The sequence below is a fragment of the Nuphar pumila genome, chromosome 11 (genome assembly GCF_984573655.1).
Source record: "Nuphar pumila chromosome 11, dmNupPumi1.hap1.1, whole genome shotgun sequence".
Lineage (NCBI taxonomy): Eukaryota > Viridiplantae > Streptophyta > Magnoliopsida > Nymphaeales > Nymphaeaceae > Nuphar > Nuphar pumila.
In genome coordinates this window covers 108344489-108366274 of record NC_143259.1, presented here as the reverse complement: position 1 = coordinate 108366274, position 21786 = coordinate 108344489, and the positions used below count along the sequence as shown (strand labels likewise).

At 37.1% G+C, this 21786-nt stretch overlaps 1 protein-coding gene across 2 annotated transcripts in view; it reads right to left on the bottom strand.

Moving 5' to 3' along the window:
* LOC149822752 (transglycosylase) overlaps positions 1 to 21786 on the bottom strand; it is a 112259-nt gene that overhangs the window by 52029 nt on the left and 38444 nt on the right. For both annotated transcript variants that reach the window (XR_016425734.1, XM_089980032.1), the window contains exon 8: positions 16010 to 16063. Coding sequence is in view for 1 of the 2 variants with exons in the window: in XM_089980032.1 (XP_089836158.1) it covers positions 16010 to 16063 (54 nt within the window). In the remaining variant the exon portion in view is untranslated. The remainder of the gene's footprint in view (positions 1 to 16009; positions 16064 to 21786) is intronic.

Here is a 21786-nt window from a genome sequence, read left to right as displayed (position 1 = left end):
TACTGAGAAAACCTAGATCAGACATATCAAAATTATGTTTTAACATATTTTTAACTTTAAGAATACCGCTTTCATCACTGCCAGTGATGATCATATCATCAACATAAAGCAGAAGGATGATGATACTATTACCTGCATTTTTAACAAAAAGAGCAGTGTCAGTATAACATGAGCGAAATCCCAATTGTAACATGATAGCACTAAATCTATCATACCAAGCCTTAGGGGCTTGTTTAAGACCATATAAGGCTTTTAATAACCGAAGGGTTTGACCTTGGTTAACACTGATTCCCGGCGGAGGGTCCATATATACTTCTTCATTCAACTGACCATTAAGAAAGGCATTTTTAACATCTAATTGGAATATAGGCCATTTCTTAGATGATGCTACCACAATTAAAGTTCTAACGCTTGTCATGCGAGCCACGGGAGCAAAAGTCTCCTCATAATCGATGCCATATTCTTGTGAGTATCCCTTAGCAACTAATCTAGCTTTATAGCGCTCTAGGGAACCATCACTTTTTGTTTTGACTTTGTAGACCCATCGACATCCTATAGCTTTCTTATTTGGAGGAAGGTGAACTATTTCCCAAGTTTTAGCTTTATTTAAAGCATCTAGTTCAACTTTCATTGCTTCAACCCAATGAGGTATACTTTTTGTTTGATTATAATGGGAGGGTTCATAGTAAGAATGCAAGGCTATTAGACAAGCTCTATATTTAGGTGAAAGAGTTTCATATGAGACAAACCTATTAGGTGGAATTGATTCTCTAGAAGAACGCCTAAGAGAGGTTTCTTCTAGGGGTTCATTAAGCCGCAAGAATTTTTCTAAAGCACTAATAGGTTGAGCTTCCTCACGCCGAGTGTATACTTGGAGATTGTCACCATTAGTTGGTGATACATCATCATCATGAGAATCATGAGTATTTTCTAAAACTTCCGGATGACTCAAAGAGTCATCATTTGAATCTTCTAAAAGATCATTGATAAACATATAATCAATTTCATTTGATTTTTCCAATATGTCAAATCCATTTTCATCTTCTAAAAAGGTTACATCTTTGGAGACAAATAACTTATTGTTTTTATGATCAAAGCATCTATAGCCTTTTTGATTTTCACCATATCCTAAAAATACACATTCTATTGCTTTAGGTGACAATTTATCTCTTTTATGTAAAAGAACAAAGCATTTACACCCAAAAATCCGAAGACGATTGTAGTCGGGTGTCATATTAAAAAGTTTTTCATAAGGAGAGATATTATTCAATTTTGAAGATGGCATCCTATTGATTAAATAGGTGGAGGTTAACACGGCTTCGGCCCAAAAATTTTTAGGAATATTTTTAGAAATGAGTATGGATCTAGTGGTTTCCAAAATATGCCTATGTTTTCTTTCCGCTAGACCGTTTTGTTGAGGAGTTCTTGGGCAAGATTTTTGATGACAAATGCCATGTTGTTTTAGATATGCTTGAAAATCATTTGATAAGTACTCTCCACCCGAATCGGATCTAAGAATGGATATTTGACTTTGAAATTGATTTTGAATTTTTGCATGGAATTCTTTAAAGAAGTTAAAAACTTCCGATTTAAAGTTAAGAAAATAAATCCATACATATCTAGTATAATCATCAATAAAAGTAACATAATATGAATAACCACCTTTAGATAGAACCGGAGATGACCCCCAAACATCGGAATGCACCAATTCAAAAGATCTTGTTGTCACAAAGGATCTAATAGGAAAAGGAGTAGACTTCATTTTGCCAAAAATGCAATCTTTGCAATTGATATTTTTTCTTTACAAAACTTGTGTCCAAAAGGAAAAAGATACATTTTAGAGTAACTTGGATGTCCCAGCCTTTTATGCCAAGTTTCAATATTTTTGTCTTGGACATAAGTACAAAATGAGGTATTTGGAAGTATTAAATTATCCATAAAATAAAGGTCTCCCTTCCTATGGCCTTGCCCAATCTGCTTCCCGGACCGGAGATCCTGCACAAAGCACCCTTGGGATGAGAAAGATATTTCACATCCATGGTCGGCTATTTGAGAAACGGAAAAGAGGTTAAGATTTAATTTTGGAACTATTCTAACTTTTGGAACAAGGAAATTTTGAACATTTTTAGAATCAAGAGTTCCAACACCATTTATTTAGAGAAAAGTTCCATCGGCCGTAGAGACAAGACATTTTTGAATTGGTGTGCACATTGGTTAATGCATTTTCATGAGGGGTCATGTGAAAAGAAGCTCCGGAATCTAAAATCCAAGAGTACGTACCGGGAGGTGATGATGAGGCAATGGCGGCACCGGAGGTGGAAGAAGTGACCTTTAAAATTTGTTGAAGAGCCAAGGAGATTTGTCCAAGAGTATCTTTGAGATCCCCGTTCTTGCCGTCATCTTCTTTGGTGGTGGATTCTTCAACGGAAGCCACCTTTGGCTTGAATGCTCCATTTAGCTTTGGGCAAACGGGTTTAATATGTCCCGGCTCATAACAATGGTGACATATAATCATTTTTCTTCCACCACTCCCTTGCTTACCAAAATGAGGTGGTTTGTATGTTTTAACATGATTGCCGGGTTTAGATACGGCAAGAACTTCCTCTATGCTTTTACCCGTGCTATGCCTAGTCTCTTCTTGAGTAATCTCGGCAATAGCTTCTTCTAAGGGAGGAAACGTGGATCTATGGAGAAGTGAGGATCTCACTTGTTCAAATTTGGGACGAAGCCCAAATAAAAATTGAAACAATCTATCTTGTTTCATTTGTTTTTGTCTTAGAACCACATCCTCCATAGATACCCATTTAGGCTCTAAAAGAGCCAATTCATCCCACAAAGGATTCAGAGCACTATAGTAATCTTGTATGCTCATGTCTCCTTGTTTTGTGGTTCTTACTTTTTCTTGCAAGAAATAAGCTCTTGCAAGATCCTTTTGGGTAAACATACCCTTCATAAAAAACCAAGCTTCATTTGCCCGGCGGAATTTTGCAATATTTGCACATACCTTAAGTTCGACATTATTCATAAACCATGCTAGGATTTTTGCATGGTTGCTCTCCCAATCTTCCATTTGATGATTATAATCTTCAATGGCCTTGAGACAAGCATCGCCTTCAAGTGCTTTCTCTTGATCTCCTTCCATCTTTGTGAGCTTAAGTTGGGGTTCCGGAACGGTTCCCATTACATAACCCCAAAGCTTCTTGCCTTTGAGATTATTCTCCATTGCGGATGCCCACATCATGTAATTTTTTCCATTGAGTTTGAATGATAGATCGATCTTGACTTCCATTGCTACACAAGGAAGATGTGAGAAAGAAAGGAAGTAGAGAGAGACAAGATTTTACCTTTAGAAGATCTTATGGCTCTGATACCATGTAATGAAATAAGCGGAAGTAACCAAGAATGCTAAAGCATTCACTATGTCCCACACGGACAAGTGCAACAAGCACAAGAGAGAAAATCCACTAAGGGATATACAAAGGGCCTTATAAAAAAGCTACACACATGAAAAATAATATCACTATTATTGAAGAGGAGCTCTCAAGAGCAATACAACATACATGGGGGGTTCCCCCTATTTATAAGAAGAGGAGACCAAAGGGGCTCCCAATAGAGTCGTTGGGAGCCCCCAACGGTCACATATGTGACCGTTGGGGGGCCCAACGACTCCATTGTGGGGCCTCTTTTCGATATCCAAAAAATACAAAAATAAAATTAAAAAGAAAAATAAAAAATAGTGAAATACGAGAAACAAAATAAGTACCCCTATGGGGTACTTTGTGAAATGACCATAATACCCCTATCGGGTATTATGGTATTATTACATATGTTTTAACAGTTAGTGGTAAAAGGTTATTCCTAAGAATATGAAATAGACTATGAAGAGACCTTTGCTCCCGTAGCTCGTATGACTAGTATGAGAATACTTGATGACTTAACATTAAAAAATGACCTATTTGGCAGCTTGATGTTAAGAATGTCTTTTTGAATAGTGACTTAAATAAAATAGTGTGCATTGATTCGCCTCCCGATCTTGAGGTTAAAAGAGAAAAAGTTCTTCGGTTAAAGAAAGTTTTGTATGGGCTTAAGCAAGATCTCAAAGCTTGGTATGATAGATTCAGCAATGTTATGTTAAACTTGGGATGTAAGTCATGTTATACTGACACTGCTCTTTTTTGTTAAATATACAGGTATTGATATTGTCATACTTCTATTATATGTTAATGATATGATCATCACAGGAAATGACAAAAAGGGAGTTAGTGAAATTAAAAATATTCTTCAAAACATTTTTATATATCTAACCTTGGTTTTCTAAGATATTTTCTAGGTATTGAAGTGACTTACTCACATAGAAGATATATATTGTCTCAAATAAAGCTGACTACAGATATTATTGTCAAATTTGAAGTTGTAAATACAAAACTAAGATTGGAGAATGGAACTCCTCTTGAAGATCCAACTCCATATCGGCAACTGGTTGGATCCTTGACCTACTTATCCATCACAAGACCAAACAATGCCCATGCGGTACACTCAGCAGTCATTTCCAACATGCATCCTCTGAAAGATTTTCAATGTTCAAATCCTTCCACGCGTGAGAGCTGAGAAACAGAGAGAGAGAAAGGGAGAGAGAAATTGCAGAGAAAACCGATACCCACTATTTTCACAGGGTCGGTTGTTGTATTAACCCCTTTATAATAACATACTATTACAAAGATTAGGGTACTAAAGTATCCTTATTACAAGAGAATAAATTACACAATGCCATTAATGAGAAGGTAATGATCACGGGTCTGGATCTCCAGACCCGTGACCCGTAACAAGGGGAATACACTTCTTTTCACCCTCCCTCAAGTTGTGCATGATCTTGAATCATGAACAACTTGCCTTTTAACATCCAAAATCTGTCTTTTATCAATCCTTTTGTAAATATATCTGCCACTTGATCTGTAGTTCGTACAAATTCAGACTCAATCTCTTTCTCTTCTACCTTTTGTCTCACAAAATGCAGATCTATTTCAATATGTTTGGCACGACTGTGATGGATTAGATTAAAAGACATACTAATGGCACTCTGGTTGTCACACAAAAGAAGTGATTGAGAGATCGATTCTCCTACTTCTGTCAGTAAGTGTCTAATCCAAATAGCTTCAGCAGTGGCGGCTGCCATTGACCTATATTCAGCCTCTGTACTGGATCTGGCAACAACCTTTTGTTTATTACTACTCCAAGAAACCAAATTCATCCCAACAAACACACAATAGCCGGATACTGATCTGCGTTCATCTGGGTCTCCCGCCCAGTCCGCATCAGAATAAACAATGATCTCATGTGCATTTTGCCCATTGGTCTTTCTCTTATATATGAGGCCATCCCCAACCGTTCCCTTCAGGTATCGAAGTATCCGTTTAACTGCTTCCATATGCCCTTCACATGGTGCATGCATAAACTGAGATACTTGATTCACAGAGTAGACTATATCAGGGCGAGTAAAAGTGAGGTATTGTAACATACCCACTATGCTACGATACTGTGTGGGATTATCAAATGGATCCCCATCTTGAGAGCTAAGCTTTTGATGAAGAACGCTAGGAGTGCCCAAGGGCTTGCAGTCTTTCATACCCGCTTTATTGAGAACATCAATGGTATACTTATGTTGAGTGAGAGTCATCTCTTCAGAGGTACTGTCAACTTCAACTCCAAGAAAGTATCGTAGTTTGCCAAGGTCCTTCATTTTGAACCTCTGATTCAAGAGATGTTTGGCTTCTTCAATGTGCTCATTGGAATTACCAGTGATGATGATATCATCTACATATATCAACAACAGAGTAACTATGTCTTGGTTCTTAAATATAAATAAGGAGTGGTCAAGAAGAGATTTCTTAAAATCATATTTTTGTATTTCAAGAGAAAAACTATCGAACCAAGATCGAGATGCCTGCTTCAATCCATATATCGCCCTTTTTAGTCTGCATACATATTTTGTAGGATTGTCTTCTGCGTAACCAATGGGTTGTTCCATGTATACTTCTTCTCTCGAATTTCCATGAAGAAAAGCATTCTTCACATCAAGTTGGCTAATAGTCCATTGATGTTCAATAGCTAAAGAAAGTATGACTCTGATTGTCCCCATCTTCACCACTGGACTAAAGGTTTCATCATAGTCTTGTCCTTGCTCCTGTGTAAAACCTTTGGCTACAAGTCTCGCCTTGTATCGCTCTATAGTCCCATCTGGTTTATACTTTATTTTGTACACCCATTTCGAACCAACAACATTTCTGTCAGGTGGTCTTGATACGACATCCCACGTACCACATTCATGTAGAGCTTCCATCTCATTAATTGCTTCAATCCATCTTCTAGAATTTGATGCTTGAGAGAACATTGTGGGTTCATCTTCTTTATTTAAGGTTGTTAGAAAGAGTTGAAAATCTAATGAGAAATTTTCATAATTGACCCATCTTTCAATTCGATGGCGAGAACGGGTGGATCTTCTAGTCTCAACGATGTTGGATGTAGAGGATGTGTCCATGTCTGAATTAACTATGGTGGGCGGCTCTCTTTCTCGTCGAGTGTAGACAAGGCCTTTATACCTTTCTGGATTCAAAGTTGGGTCTGTATTTTCATGGGCAATCATTTCATCAGTAGACACGGATTTCTTATCCTTTTGAGTACAATTTGAGCAAACATCACTAGCTCCGGAGAGAAGTTCATAATTCAACCAAGGCTAATAAGCCTCGATTTTAGATTTTGATTCAGAAGAACTAGTACATCGACAATCAAAATTCAATTTATCGAAGATGACATTTCTTGATATTTTGATGCGCTTGCTCACCGGATCATAGTACCTGTACCCTTTATAGTCATCAGCATAACCCACAAACCTGCACTTCAGGGCCTTGTCCTGAAACTTATGTCTCATGAAACTATCAACATAAACATAGCATAAACAACCAAACACATGCAAATCATGGTAGTTGGGATATACACCAAAAAAAGACAAGGAGACTTATTTTCCAAAATAGTCATGGGCAATCGATTTATCACATGAACTGCAGAATGAAAGGCCTCTGTCCATAAAGTAATCAGAAGACTACTGTCATGCATCATGCTCATCGCACTCTCAACAATATGGCGATGCTTCCTTTCAGCAATCCCATTCTGCTGAGGTGTGTGTGGGCAAGACACATTTTTCCTTATCCCGTTACTTTGAAGAAAGTTAGTAAAGTCAATGGAAGAAAATTCACCTCCTCCGTCACATTGGAAACTAAGGATGTTTTCAGAAAATTGGTTTTTGACAAAGGAATGAAAGTTTCAGAACAACTTGAAAGTCTCAGATTTGTGTTTCATGAAAAATATCCAAGAATAACGTGAATAACTGTCAACAAATAAAAGATAATATCTAGTTCCAGATATGGAAGCAACTGGAGCAGGCCCCCAAACATCAGAATAGATAATCTCAAAAGGTCTTGAAGCTCTTTTATTGATAGAATGAAATGGTAAGACATGACTCTTACATAAGAGACAACTAGAACATTTGTTGTCATTGACATTTATTCCTAAACTTGACTTGGGAATGAGGTTATTTGAAACAAGTTTTTCAATGAAACTACTACTGCAATGACCTAGACGACCATGCCAAAGATTTGGCTTATTGATTTCAGAGACACTGAAAACACAAGTAGAATTTTCAGAAGGCAACGATGAGTGGAGCTTCAAGTTCGGGTCTGGAGAGCGAATATGTGCTAAAGGATCTTCTTGAAATACATACATATTGCCTTGCCGTTTTCCTCTAGCGAACGTCTCCTTCGTGCAGAGATCCTTGACAAGAACAGAAGAGGGAGTAAATTCAACTGAGGCTTTGATATCATCAACAAGTTTAGAAACTGAAACGATGTTTTTCTTGATATTAGGAGCATAAAGAACTTTTGAAAGGTTGATAGAAGATTCAGACAAGGGTATAATGGAGTTTCCAATATAAGAGATAGAGTGGTATGATCCATCTCCCGTAACTATACTACTTCTATCAATGAAAAGAAGTGTATTCCCCTTTGCTGTCCCTTTCTTCTCGTGATATGAACTCGGGAGGAACTGGAATAGATCCATCCAGATGTTCAGAAAGATCCTGACTCCTAATGAAAGGTATGATTTGCCTCTTCCAAGTCAAGAAGTTACCATTGTTTAATTTTTCAAACACGAGTTGACTGAGTAGGAAGTGAATCCATGTTTCACAGTATTAAGAGTGTGTCCTGAAAAGAAGTCGTCATATTTATGCAGGACCCAACCCGTTTTGTATAGTGGATCGGATCCAGATCCAATCAACGTGTAATGTAAATTAACGTGTTATTAAGGGGTACTTTTGTACCCTAGTAATTGTATATTTACATATTAATAGAATGAGAGGCGCAGCCACAACTGACTGACGCACTTTCTATGTAATCTCTCTCTCTCTCTCTCTCTCTCTCTCTCTCTCTCTCTCTCTCTCTCTCTCTCTTGACAGGCCTATACAGAGATCAAGTACTCCTTTCTTTCATGGTATCAAAGCAGTGTGACGACTGGGAGTGAAGAGCTGCCTCAGTTTCACGGTGACAGATCTCGATCTTCATTTCACGGTGACAGACGATCTCGGCTTTACGGTGACAGACCTCTTAGACCTCGACCTCGGTTTCACGGTGATAGACGACCTCTTGTTGGCTCGATTACTGTAGTTTTTCTTGGCTCGATTACTGTGGTTTTCCCTTTTTGTTTGAATCACGATCACAGACCCTCTGCTGTTTCGTGATTCTGAAAATATTTCTGCTGTTTCGTGGGTTCTGGAAGTATTTCACGGTGACAGACGACCTCTTGTTGGCTTCATGGTGACAGATTACTGTGGTTTTTCTTTTTGAATCACGATCACAGATCCTCTGTTGTTTCGTGGGTTCTGAAAATATCTCTGCTGGTTCAACACATTATCCTCTGTTGATTCAATACATTGTTCTCTACTGTTTCGTGGGTTCCGAAACTATTTTCTCTGCTATTTCGTGGGTTCTGAAAATATTTTCTGCTGGTTCAATACATTATCCTCTGCTGATTCAATACATTATTCTCTGCTGTTTCGTGGGATCTGAAACTATTTTCTGCTGATTCAATACATCATTCTCTGTTTGTTTTCTGATTTTCTGTTAGCTGAGCCCTCTATTCTGTTAGTCGAGTGCCCTGTTAGCCGAGCCCTCTATTCTGTTAGCCGAGGCCTGCTTCATACCTAAGTGTCAGTTCAGTTTTTTTTTAATGGATTTTACTCATGCGCAGTCATGCCTATCCTCCAGCTTTCTCGGTCAACTAGTCTCTGAAAAACTGAATAACTCAAATTTTTTAACCTAGAAAAGACAGATCATCCCTTTTATAAAGAGTCAGGACCTCTCCGGTCATCTGGATGGATCGGTTCCTCCGCCTCCAGAATACATTTCACAAGAAAAAGCGGACGATAAAGGAGAACAGTCTATTGTTCTTCACAGGAATCCAGAATATGTTGCTTGGATGAAGAGGGATCAATCGCTAGTGGCATACATTACTTCAACACTCTCACAGGAAGTTCTTGTTGCCCTTCCTGATGATTGTTCGGCCAAGGAACTGTGGGATAAGTTAGTTCAATCATATTCACAAATTTCTGAGGCAAGAATTATGTTTCTTAAGCGAGAGTTTCAAATGATGAAGAAAAATTCCATGTCTATTATGGAATACCTGAACAAAATGAAAGGCATCACAGATCAGCTGGTTGTTGTTGGATGTCTTGTCAGTGAAAAAGATAAGGTGCAACAAACCTTGAGCGGATTGGGGCCAGAATATCATGTCATGACGACAAATCTACTGTGTTTACCAGAACTCCCAAAGTTTGAAGATCTTCGTGCGAAATTATTGCAATATGAAATGACTCTGAAAGGATCTTCTGAAGATTCTCATGGACATTCAGAAATCCAAGATGTACTAGCTACGGGAATGAGTTATGGTCGAGGACGAAGAAGTTCTTTTCGAGGAAAGGGCGGCCAAGGGAGAAATACCTATGGAGGTCGTGGTATACTTCCAACACCCAATGTGCAAGGACAGAGACCCATCCCTACATGTTTTCTATGCAACAAGAAAGGGCACATTAAAGCAAATTGTTGGTTTAATCCTCAAAACAAAGGGAAAGCTCCACAAGCAGAGGCTAGGAAGGATGGAGAAGTTAAGGACTTGTTGTTGGCAACCTTGGCAAGATTGAACATGAAGCAAAATGACAAAGGCATTTGGTATGTCGACTCTGGAGCAGCTACTCATGTCACAGGTGATGCAGGTAAACTCTTGACTCTTACACCTTATGTTGGTAAAAATAGCATAGTCAAAGGAGATGGATCTCATCACTCAATCTCACATATTGGAAATGCCATTATACCTATGTCAAAGTCCTCTCTTAAACTTCCAAGTGTCATTCATGCACCTAACATTCAAAAGAACATTGTTTCTGTCTCAAAACTCGTTGATGATGCTAATGCTTCAGTTGAATTTACTCCTTCTGTTTATGTCAAGGATCTTCACACGAGGAAGACATTCGCTGAAGGAAAACGTTGGGGCAACATGTACATCTTCCAAGAAGATCCTCCTTCCTCCATTCATTCCAACTATTCATCCTTGAAGCCTCACCAACGTCAATTTTTTTATCCTGATTTTATATTTACTATTTCTGAGTATAATAACTTTGGCATAGTCGTCTTGGCCATTGTGGTCGCCATTTTATTAAAAAACTAGTCTTGAATAATCTAATTCCTAAGTCCAGTCTGAGTTCAGAGGTCGTTGATACAAAGTGTTCTAGTTGTCATTTATGTAAGAGTCATATTTTACCATTCACTTCCATTAATAAAAGATCTTCAAGGCCATTTGAGGTCATTTGTTCAGATGTCTGGGGTCCTGCCCCAATTACTTCTCTTTCTGGTAGTAAATACTATCTTATTTTCATTGATAGTTACTCGTGTTATACTTGGATATTTTTTATGAAGCACAAATCAGAAGTCTTTGGATTGTTCCAGAGATTTCATTCTTTTGTTCATAATCATTTCTCTGCCAAGATTCTCAATTTCCAGTGTGATGGAGGAGGTGAATTCTCCTCGAGTGACTTTGTTAGTTTCCTTCAACATAATGGGATAAAGAGAAGAGTGTCTTGCCCGCATACACCTCAAAAAAATGGGATTGCTGAGAGGAAGCATCGACATATTGTTGAGACTGCAATGAGCATGATGCATGGGAGCAATCTCCCTGTATCATTATGGACTGAGGCTTTTCACTCCACAATTCATGTGATAAATCGGCTGCCCATGAATATCTTAGAGAATAAGTCACCATATTTTTCTCTATTTGGCACACAACCTGATTATCATGAATTACGTGTGTTTGGGTCTGTTTGTTATGTTCACATTGACAGCTCACAAAGGCACAAGTTCCAAGATAAAGCCTTAAAATGCAAGTTTATAGGATATGCAGAAGACTACAAAGGGTACAGGTGCTATGATCCCTTGAGCAAGCGTGTCAAAATATCAAGGAATGTAGTTTTCGATGAAATGAACTTTGATGATCAGACTGCTAACTCAAGCCCCAACATTGAGGTATATTACCCATGGTTAAATTCAGAACTCTTTTCCAATGGTAGAGTAGACTGTTCAGCAAATTGCTGTCAGAAGAAAACACATGAGGAATCAACCAACGAAACTCAAACGGAAGAGACTGTTACACATGACTTGAAGCCAACAAGATATAAGGGTATTGTGTACACCCGGCGAGAGAAAGAGCCCCCATTCATTTCTTCGACAAGTACGGACCCATCTGATCCCGCTTCACAGATGATGGATATCAGAAGATCCTCACGAATTCGACATCCGCTTGACAGATGGGTAAGCTATAAAAAAATTTCATTGGATTTTCAGTTGTTTTTGACAGCCATAAGTAAAGATGATGAGTCACTCATGTTCTATCAAGCTGCGGGCTCTAGAAGATGGGTAGAAGCAATGAATGAAGAAATGGAGGCATTACATGAATGTGGGACATGGGAGATTGTACCTAGACCACTAAACAGAAATGTTGTTGGGTCAAAATGGGTATACAAGATAAAGTATAAGCCAGATGGGAGCATCGAAAGGTACAAGGCTAGACTTGTAGCCAAGGGATTCACACAAGAGGAAGGACTAGACTTCGATGAAACTTTCAGTCCTGTAGTTAAAATGGGGACCATTCGCATTGTGTTGAGTCTAGCCATTAGACATGGATGGACATTGAGTCAGTTGGATGTTAAAAATGCATTTCTGCACGAGGATTTAAAGGAGGAGGTATACATGGAACAACCCACTAGATATGCAGAACAAGACGCCAAAAAAATATGTATGCAAGTTAAAGAGAGCACTCTATGGTTTGAAACAAGCTTCTCGTTTCTGGTTCGACAGTTTTTCGCTAGAGATACAAAGGCATGGCTTCTCTCGGTCCCTTCTAGATCACTCATTATTTATTCACAATGAACACAATGTCACTGCCCTTCTACTAATATATGTAGATGACATCATCACAGGGAGCTGTAAAAGTCACATTGAGCGGGTGAAGAAGTTATTAAATCAGAGATTTAAGATGAAAGATTTGGGAGAGCTGCGATATTTTCTTGGGGTAGAAGTTGATAAAAGAAATGATACACTCACCCTTACTCAACACAAATACACATTGGACATTCTCAGCAAAGCGGGCATGACAGATTGTAAGCCGTTGACAACTCCAAGTGTCATCCATCAGAAACTGAGTTCAAAGGAAGGGGATATATATGAAGATCCCACCAAGTATCGCAGCTTAGTTGGCATGTTGCAATACCTGACTTTTACTAGACCCGATATAGTATACTCGGTTAACCAGGTATCCCACTTTATGCATGAACCTCGTATGTCACACATGGAGGCGGTCAAACGTATACTTCGTTACCTGAAGGGTACAGTTGGTGATGGACTGGTATACAAGAAAAGAGAATTAGATCCAGGCGGGGGCCATGAGGTCGTTATTTATGCTGATGCTGATTGGGCGGGTGATCCAGATGAACGACGATCAGTATCCGGTTATTGCAGCTTTATTGGACCAAACTTAGTATCCTGAAGCAGTAGAAAACAAAAGGCGGTTGCTAGGTCAAGCACTGAGGCTGAATACAGATCGATGGTTGCTGCCACGACTGAGGCTACGTGGATAAGACATCTCCTGACAGAAATGGGAGAACCGATTGCTCGGTCACTACTATTGTGTGACAATCAAAGTGCCATCAACATGTCCTTCAATCCCATCCACCACAGTCGAGCAAAGCATATTGAAATAGATCAACATTTTATTCAGAAAAAGGTTGAAGATAAAGAGATTGAACCCATGTATGTGCCGATTGAAGAACAAGTTGTTGACATTCTTACTAAAGGGTTGACAAAGGACAGGTTTTGGTTTCTGAAAGGCAAGTTGTTCATGGTTCAGGAGCATGCACAACTTAAGGGAGGCTGAAAAGGAGTCGTCATATTTATGCAGGACCCGACCCGTTTTGTATATTGGATCGGATCCAGATCCAATCAACGTGTAATGTAAATTAACGTGTTATTAAGGGGTACTTTTGTACCCTAGTAATTGTATATTTACATATTAATAGAATTAGAGGCGCAACCACAACTGACTGACGCACTTTCTATGGAATCTCTCTCTCTCTCTCTCTCTCTCTCTCTCTCTCTCTCTCTCTCTCTCTCTCTCTCGTGACAGGCCTATACAGAGATCGAGTACTCCCTTCTTTCATGTCCAGCACAATCTGTCTACAGTTTCTGTAACCTTTTTTTTTTGCAGAAACTAATTCAGATCAATGGCTGAATTTAAAACAGAAATTGAATATCTATCAGATTTCTGATTTTCAGAAGAGAATGAATATTGAATATTGAATATGAAAACCACAAAAATATGTGAATATGAATTCACACTCGGTATTGACGCAATGCTTTCAAGCTAAAGGAGATAAAATGGTAGAAATGAGGGTAACGTCAGATCGGCTTGGTCAGATCTGATCAGGGATGTAGCTGGATCAAAATAAGACCCCGATTGCGTGATTAGATCACGCTGTGGTCAAAACAATAAACAATGTATATTGATGACAGAATGAAGAATGAAAAATATATATTCAACGAAGGGTTTGAGATCGAAAACCTGGGTTGAGTTACCCAGTCCTCTGAGTTAACTCAGATTAGTTAGAGAAGAAAGTTTGATTAGATCTGATTAACGTCAGATCTGATCGAGATCAAGAGACAGAAAAAATAAGAGGCAGATCTGATTACCGTCAGATCTAAATAACATCAGATCTGATCGAGAAGAAAAAAGAGGAATAAAAAAATTCAGACGAGATTGGGGAAACAGAAAAAAAAAATTCTTGACTTAGAAGAGAAAATCGAGAAGAGAGATCTTTCAGACGTACCTTTGAGATCGATTCCAGTTTCAGTTGTAGCGTGGCTCTGATACCATGAAAGATTTCCAATGTTCAAATCCTTCCACGCGTGAGAGCTGAGAAACAAAGAGAGAGAGAAAGGGAGAGAGAAACTGCAGAGAAAACCGATACCCACTATTTTCACAGGGTCGGCTGCTGTATTAACCCCTTTATAATAACATACTATTACAAAGATTAGGGTACTAAAGTACCCTTATTACAAGAGAATAAATTACACAATGCCATTAATGAGAAGGTAATGATCTCCAGACCCGTGACCATAACAAGGGGAATACACTTCTTTTCATCCTCTACGATGCATATGAGTGTTATTCTGCAGATTGTCAGATAAATCAAGAATTCTATAACCAAAGGACTATTTCTATCATTTTCTTCTTCTTTAGATTTAATTACTTATACTGATGCATATTGAGGAGGTAATCTTAATGACAGAGTTTCAACTATTGGTTTGTGTGTATTTTTAGGAGACTCTCATATCTTGGAGGTGTAAGAAGCAGCAAAAGATCTCTCTGTCATCCACATAATATCTCTTTGTCATCTACCGATGTGAATATTGAGCAATGGCAATGACAATGAAAACTATGAAAAATTATTTGGTTACGAAGTCTTTTCAAAGATATGAGCTTAATCATCTCTAGTCCTTCGAACATTTGAAAGGAACTACTGAGTTGCCTTATGTGACATCAGAATGTCAGCTGACAGATTTTTTCACTAAGGCCTTGCCTTCACCTCGTTTTTTGTCTCTTCTTGGCAAACTTTTGGTGATCACGTGGTAAGTTTGAGTGTTAAGATATATATATATATATATATATATATATATATATATATATACATATATATAATCATTTTACCTATGTAATAGGTTCACTAGGGACCAACTTCTTTTTTATTTTATTTTTTATGTTTCTTTTTTACTTTTCTTTTGTAAAATATAGCTGTTGGAGCTGGTCCAACTAGCTGTTGGTGGTCCAATAGCTAGTTGGGTCAGCCCCCTTGTGTCTTGGAGTGCCTATTTAAAGGCACTCACTTTTTTGTATTCCCTAATGCTTTCTAAGCATTTTCATAAGTGAAGATCATTACATTTTATGTGTTGTGTGTGCCCTTTGTGGCTTTTTGTATGAACATATTCTGCCTTGGTGATTGTTCTCATTTGAATGTTGTATTGTCCATGTGTAATTTCTTTTGTTTGTTGTAATCCCTTTGTGGATTTGCCATTTGTATTTCCGCTTGTTTCATTACAAGATCAAACATTTGGTGGAGATCCACACACGCAAGAGGTATCTTGGTTCAGAACCACCACATTTTTCTGTCTATATGTATGTATTTATGCATGTCTGTGCGCATCTATATGTAGTATGCACAGGTATTACCAAAACTTAATAGTGCTTTCCAGCAATAGCAAATCAATATACTTCATTCTATGTCAAAATCTATTTGGAAAAGCAATTAGAAAACTATTATGTTAGGAATAAAAATTTTCTGTAAAGATTTTCATCAGAAACTAACCGATCTTATTCCCATGGAACTAAAGTGCCTTGAAATGGTGATATCTGCAACAGCCTGCACAAAGAACACATAACTGCCTAAACGTAGAAAACCAAAAAGTTAAAGAGGAAGCAGGCATTCAGTAGAAAGCAAAAGCAGATAAGGTATCTGAGTATTCATAGATGAATCATCAAAGTGGAAAAGTAAAAGGAACAATTTTATGAAAAACAACCCCGTAAGGCATTTCTGCAACATGAGGATAATTTTTTTTCAAAAACACCTAATTTACAAAAGAAGGGAAGCAAGCTGACAATTCTGTAACCATAACTTCAGCTCCACACAGTTTGCCTCAGGACTATATCTAAAAAAATTATTAAAATAACTCCAAAGCCATAGAAAGGAAGTTTCAGTAGCAATACATAATACCAGTGAGAAACTTCTTTTAAAAAGCTTCATCTTTGGGAAACACCATTTTAAATTATAGCACTTAATTTCAAAAATTATAATAAGACAAATTTTCTGAAGCTTGGCATATCACAAATGAGAATATTGTCATATGTTTAGCTAGCATACAGTTGACGAAAACATGAAACACTTTGAGTTCTTGTTTTCTCAAAGAGAATTTTCTAGTGATAAATTTCTTTACCATATACTTCTCCTTCAGCCTGAAATTTACTCGAAGAAGTTTGTCTTCTTGTCCCATATTTTTTCCTCCACAAAACTTTGTTATCTTGCTATGAGTTTCAAGGTGGGTGTTGTGCCACATATAGAACACATAGCAAGTTCATGTTGAGTTTTTAATTTTTTTTCTTAGCCATACTCATTTCATTTGTCCCTTCTTTTATAATTTCTTTTAGTTTCATTTTTGGGGCATTTTGGCAAGTTGCCATCAGAAAGGAATAAGATCGAATTAGCAATCAATAATGAGTAGGTCCAATTCATATATTCAACCACCTTCTCAAGAAAACCATGCAAAATGTTGGAACTTTTAGGTTGGTTATCTGTTAAGATGTGCTTCTAATATATATATTTATTTATATATATACGTGTGTGTATGTAAACTGAAATATCCATCAGGGGTATTTCAGTCATTTTACCTTGTAATATAAGTCAACCCATTAGGGTCTGACTGTATAATTTTTATTTTTTAGTTTTTGTATTTTGTCTTTTTGGTGTAATCGATTGGGACAGCTCCAACTAGCTCTTGGAGCTGCTCCCAACGGTCCCAACAGCTAGTTGGGTTGCTCCTTATCTCTCTCACTTATTATAAATAAGGCCTTAAGCCTTTATATATTTTCAATGCTTTCTTAAGCATTTGTGTAATACACAAGCATTTATTATTATTCTCTTGACCCTTGTGTGTATGGTGTGGATTGATTAACTGGTGTTCTTTGTAGGTTGGTTGTGTTCTTGTAAGCCCATAAGAGACACTTGTTTACTTTTGTTTTTATATCATTACATGGTATCAAAGCTTTGGTGCTCTTGGGTTGTGATTCATTCGAAAAAGCCAAGAAGAGGATTGTGAGATTGGTGGAGCATCGGTTTGTGGGATTGTTACATTAGGAAGCGCACCATCAAAATTCTTACTACCTTCCTTCCTTTCTCTCTCTCATTATTGTAAAAATGGAGGATGAAAGAGAAGTTATTGTCTCCGTTTTCCTGTGAAACTCAATGATACTATGTGATGTGGGTATTCATAGTAAACATAAAATATAGGAAAAGGGTCTATGGGGTTTGGTTGATGGCACCAAAAAAGAGCCTAAACTTATACTTACCAAGATAGAAAATGGAAAATAAGTGGCTCTTCAAGGAAAAAAGATGTCTAAGACCGTCACCGAATATGAGAAAAAATAAAAAGAATGGAGGATGGGTCATTCAAAGATAATTGGATGGCTCATCAATAGTGATAACATAAAAAAAATGCTCTAGCTTAGCAAAATTTGATTTTGCTAGTGATGCATGAAAATATCTTAAAGATATGTATAGTCTCAACTCAAAGATATTGCTAACATATGCAATGTGCAAAATAAGATAAGAACTATGATTCAAAGAGAGATGAGCATTAGGGAATATTACAATTCCCTCTCTCTTCTTTAGGATGAATTGGCTCTTCTAGATCCAAAATGATATTACCCCCAAGATGTAGAACTCTGTGAAAAACAAATTAGAAGGGTACATTTCTATCAATTTGTTAATAGGCTTAGACCCGAATTTGAAGAAACCAAATAACTATAGAGGAAAATAGGTTGAAAAAACCATTATCTTCAAAAGATGAAGAATCCATGCTTGTTATTGTTAAAATGTAACATATATATAATAATAATAATATATTATTATTATATTATATTTTTTCCTATTTTATTTTATTTTCATGTATTTTATATTATCTAGTTCATATAGAACTAGATAATATAGTTTGGTTAAGTTCCAACCGGAACTTAACCAAACAATCTAGTCGTTGGAATTAGTCCAACAATCTTGCTCTTGTATAAATAAGGGTGCAACCCCTCTTGTAACACTACTTCTCAAATGCTTTTTATGCATTTGTCTACTTCAATAAAATTGCATTATTTATTTGTGGTTTTTCGCTTTTACCCTTTTATGGGCCTTGCTTAAAGTGTCTTATAAACACTTCCTTTTGAGTGATACGAGTGCATTCGTGGAAGATCACATTTCATTACATGATATCAACCACTGGTTTCTGTGTGTTTTTAGGTGAATCTCTAATATCGTGGAAGTGCAAGAAGCAGCAGAAGGTTTCCCTTTCCTCCACTTAAGCTGAATATAGAGCCATGGTAACCACCACAATGGAAGTTGTTTGGCTCAGGCGATTGCTCGCTGATATGGAAGCTGAAGCAACACAAGCCTCACGAATGTGTTGTTACAACAAAAGTACAATCTACATCGCAAGCAACCGAACTTTTCATGAACGCACCAAACACAGCAAGATGGATTGTCACTACGTCAGAGAGGAATACTTGCATGACACCATTGATCTGCCATATGTTACATCAGAATACCAATTAGCAGATTTCTTCACCAAACCTCTCGCAACTCCCAGATTTTACTTCCTTTTAGATAAACTCTCGCTCATTATACCATAAGTTTGAGGGGGAGTGTTAAAAATGTAACATATATATATGATATTATTATTATATTATATATATTTTTCCTATTTTATTTTATTTTTTTGTTTAATTTTCATGTATTTTATATTAACTAGTTCATATACAACTAGATAATATAGTTTGGTTAAGTTCCAACCGAAACTTAACCAAACAATCTAGTCGTTGAAACTAGTCCAACGGCTAGATTTCTATCCATTGGACTAGTCCAACGACTAGAAGGGAGAGCTCTTGTTCTTGTATAAATAAGGGTGCAACCCCTCCTGTAACACTACTTCTCAAATGCTTTTTAAGAATTTGTCTACTTCAATAAAATTGCATTATTTATTTGTGGTTTTTCGCTTTTACCCTTTTATGGGTCATGCTTAAAGTGTCTTATAAACACTTCCTTTTGAGTGCTTCGAGTGCATTCGTGGAAGATCACCATTTCATTACAGTTATGTCAAAGCTCAAAAATCACACAAGGAGTTACAAGCCTCCTCACTTTGGAAGAAATAATGAAAATGGAAGAAATTTCAATGACTATAGAAGAAGTCAAAATGATAAAAAAGGCAATCATGAATACAAGAAGAGTGACAAACTAATATGTTACCATTGCTATGAGTTGGGTCACATCAACCCTTTTTGCCCTAAAAGAAGAAAAGATGATCAAAGAGATGATAAAAAGGTGGCTTTGGTGGGACAATCTTTTAAAAGAAATGGTGTAGGCGACTTTAAATGCATCGACTCATTATCCTTAGCACAACTCATTGAGGCACTACAACCAATGTTCAAAAATAAAGCTTCTTCCTTCTCGTGTGTGGCCGTATCCACAAGCATTGATCTTGGTAAGATTTTTTAGATTCTTGATTCTGATACTTTTCATATGAGTCCATATTATCCAAATGTCATACTAACCCAAATGATTTTTATATTTCAACTGCCGATGGAACTTCCTTAAAAATTAAAAGTTTTGGGTCTTTTAAAAAACAACAAACTTTCTTTGTATCAAATATTAGAGTAGTACCAAAATTGAATTTAAACCTCTTAGCCGTTTCCTAAATTATGGATCATGGACGTAAAATCTTGTTTTTCATATAATGATTATTTGATACAAGATCTTCATTCCAGAAAGCCGATTGGGAGAGGCCATAGAAAAGATCTCTATGTTATGGACAATTTTTAATTATCAAAACATATTTTTTGTAATTTTGTGAAAAAGAAGGATATAGAAAATTGTCATAAAAGACTAGGACATCCTAGTGTATCAAAATTACATTTGTTTCCATTTCTTACAAGTTATAAAGAAAGGGATTTTGTTTGTGAAGATTGCATCCTTAGTAAAATAAAAAATTTACCCTTTGAACCTAGTTATTTTATATCTAAAAATCCATTTGAGTTGGTACATTCGGATGTATGGAGACCGGCTCCGGTTATATCCAAAAAAGTATCTTATTATGTTGTGTTTGCAGATGATTATAGTAGACACTCTGTTAAAATATATATATATATATATATATATACTTATATATATAGACATTTGTATATATATATATATAAGTATATATATACATATATGTATATATATACATATTCTTTTTAGTGAAATACCCGATAGGGGTATTCTTGTAAAACTACAAATGTACCTTTTATTTTTTCACTTTTTCTTTTTTCCTTTTCCTTTTTTACCTTTTTCTTTTTTTATTTTTCCTTTTGTTTGAACCACAAGGGGCCCCACTCTTGTAGTCGTTGGAGCCCCAACGGTCAAATTTCTGACCGTTGGGGGCTCCCAACGACTACAAGGGAGCCCCCTTGTGGTCCCTTCTTGTGCCCTCCTCCTCTATAAATAGAGGAGGTGTTCCCCTCTTGTAAGCATGGGTTTTTACACCCTTCTCTTCCTTTCTTCAATAAATCCAACTTATGACTTTAAGTCATTTTCTATATTTGTGAGTTTTTGTGTGTGCACATTTGGTGTTTGTGTTCTTGGCTCTTGTAGTCACTCTTAAAGAGTCACTTTTTGCCCTATTGGTGCTTCCGCCTCTTTTCATTACATGGTATCAGAGCTCGATTGGTGATTGGGCTTTTCTTTTGTCACCTTGGAACACGTGCCTCTCAAAGTTTTGAAGAAAGGAAGCATATTTGGTGCCGATGGAACGTGACTCTAAAGTGGAGCTTTCTTTTAAGCTAAATGGGTCCAACTATCTCATGTGGGCCTCCGCTATGGAAAATCATCTAAGAGGTAAGAAACTTTGGGGCTTTGTTATGGGAACTACTCCCGAACCCTCTCTTGTTCTTATAAAAATTGAAAATGAAGTTGAAAAAGCTTTAGATGGCGAGGAGCGCATCAAAGCCATTAATGAACATCAATCCAAAATTGAGGATTAGGAAAGTAACCATGCCAAAATTTTGGCATGATTTATGAACAATGTAGACCTTAAAAATTGTGCTAATATTGCCAAATTTAGAAGGGCCAATGAGGCCTGGTTTTTCCTTAAGGGTATGTATACCCAAAAGGATCTTGCTCGGCAATTCTTTTGTCAAGAAAAAATCCGTTCCACCAAACAAATGGATATGAGTGTCCGGGACTATTTTAGCTCTCTAACCCCTCTTTGGGATGAGCTTGCCCTCCTTGAGCCTAAATGGGTTGCTCCACAAGATATTGAGCTAAGAAGGGAACAAATTCCTCCATGGTCT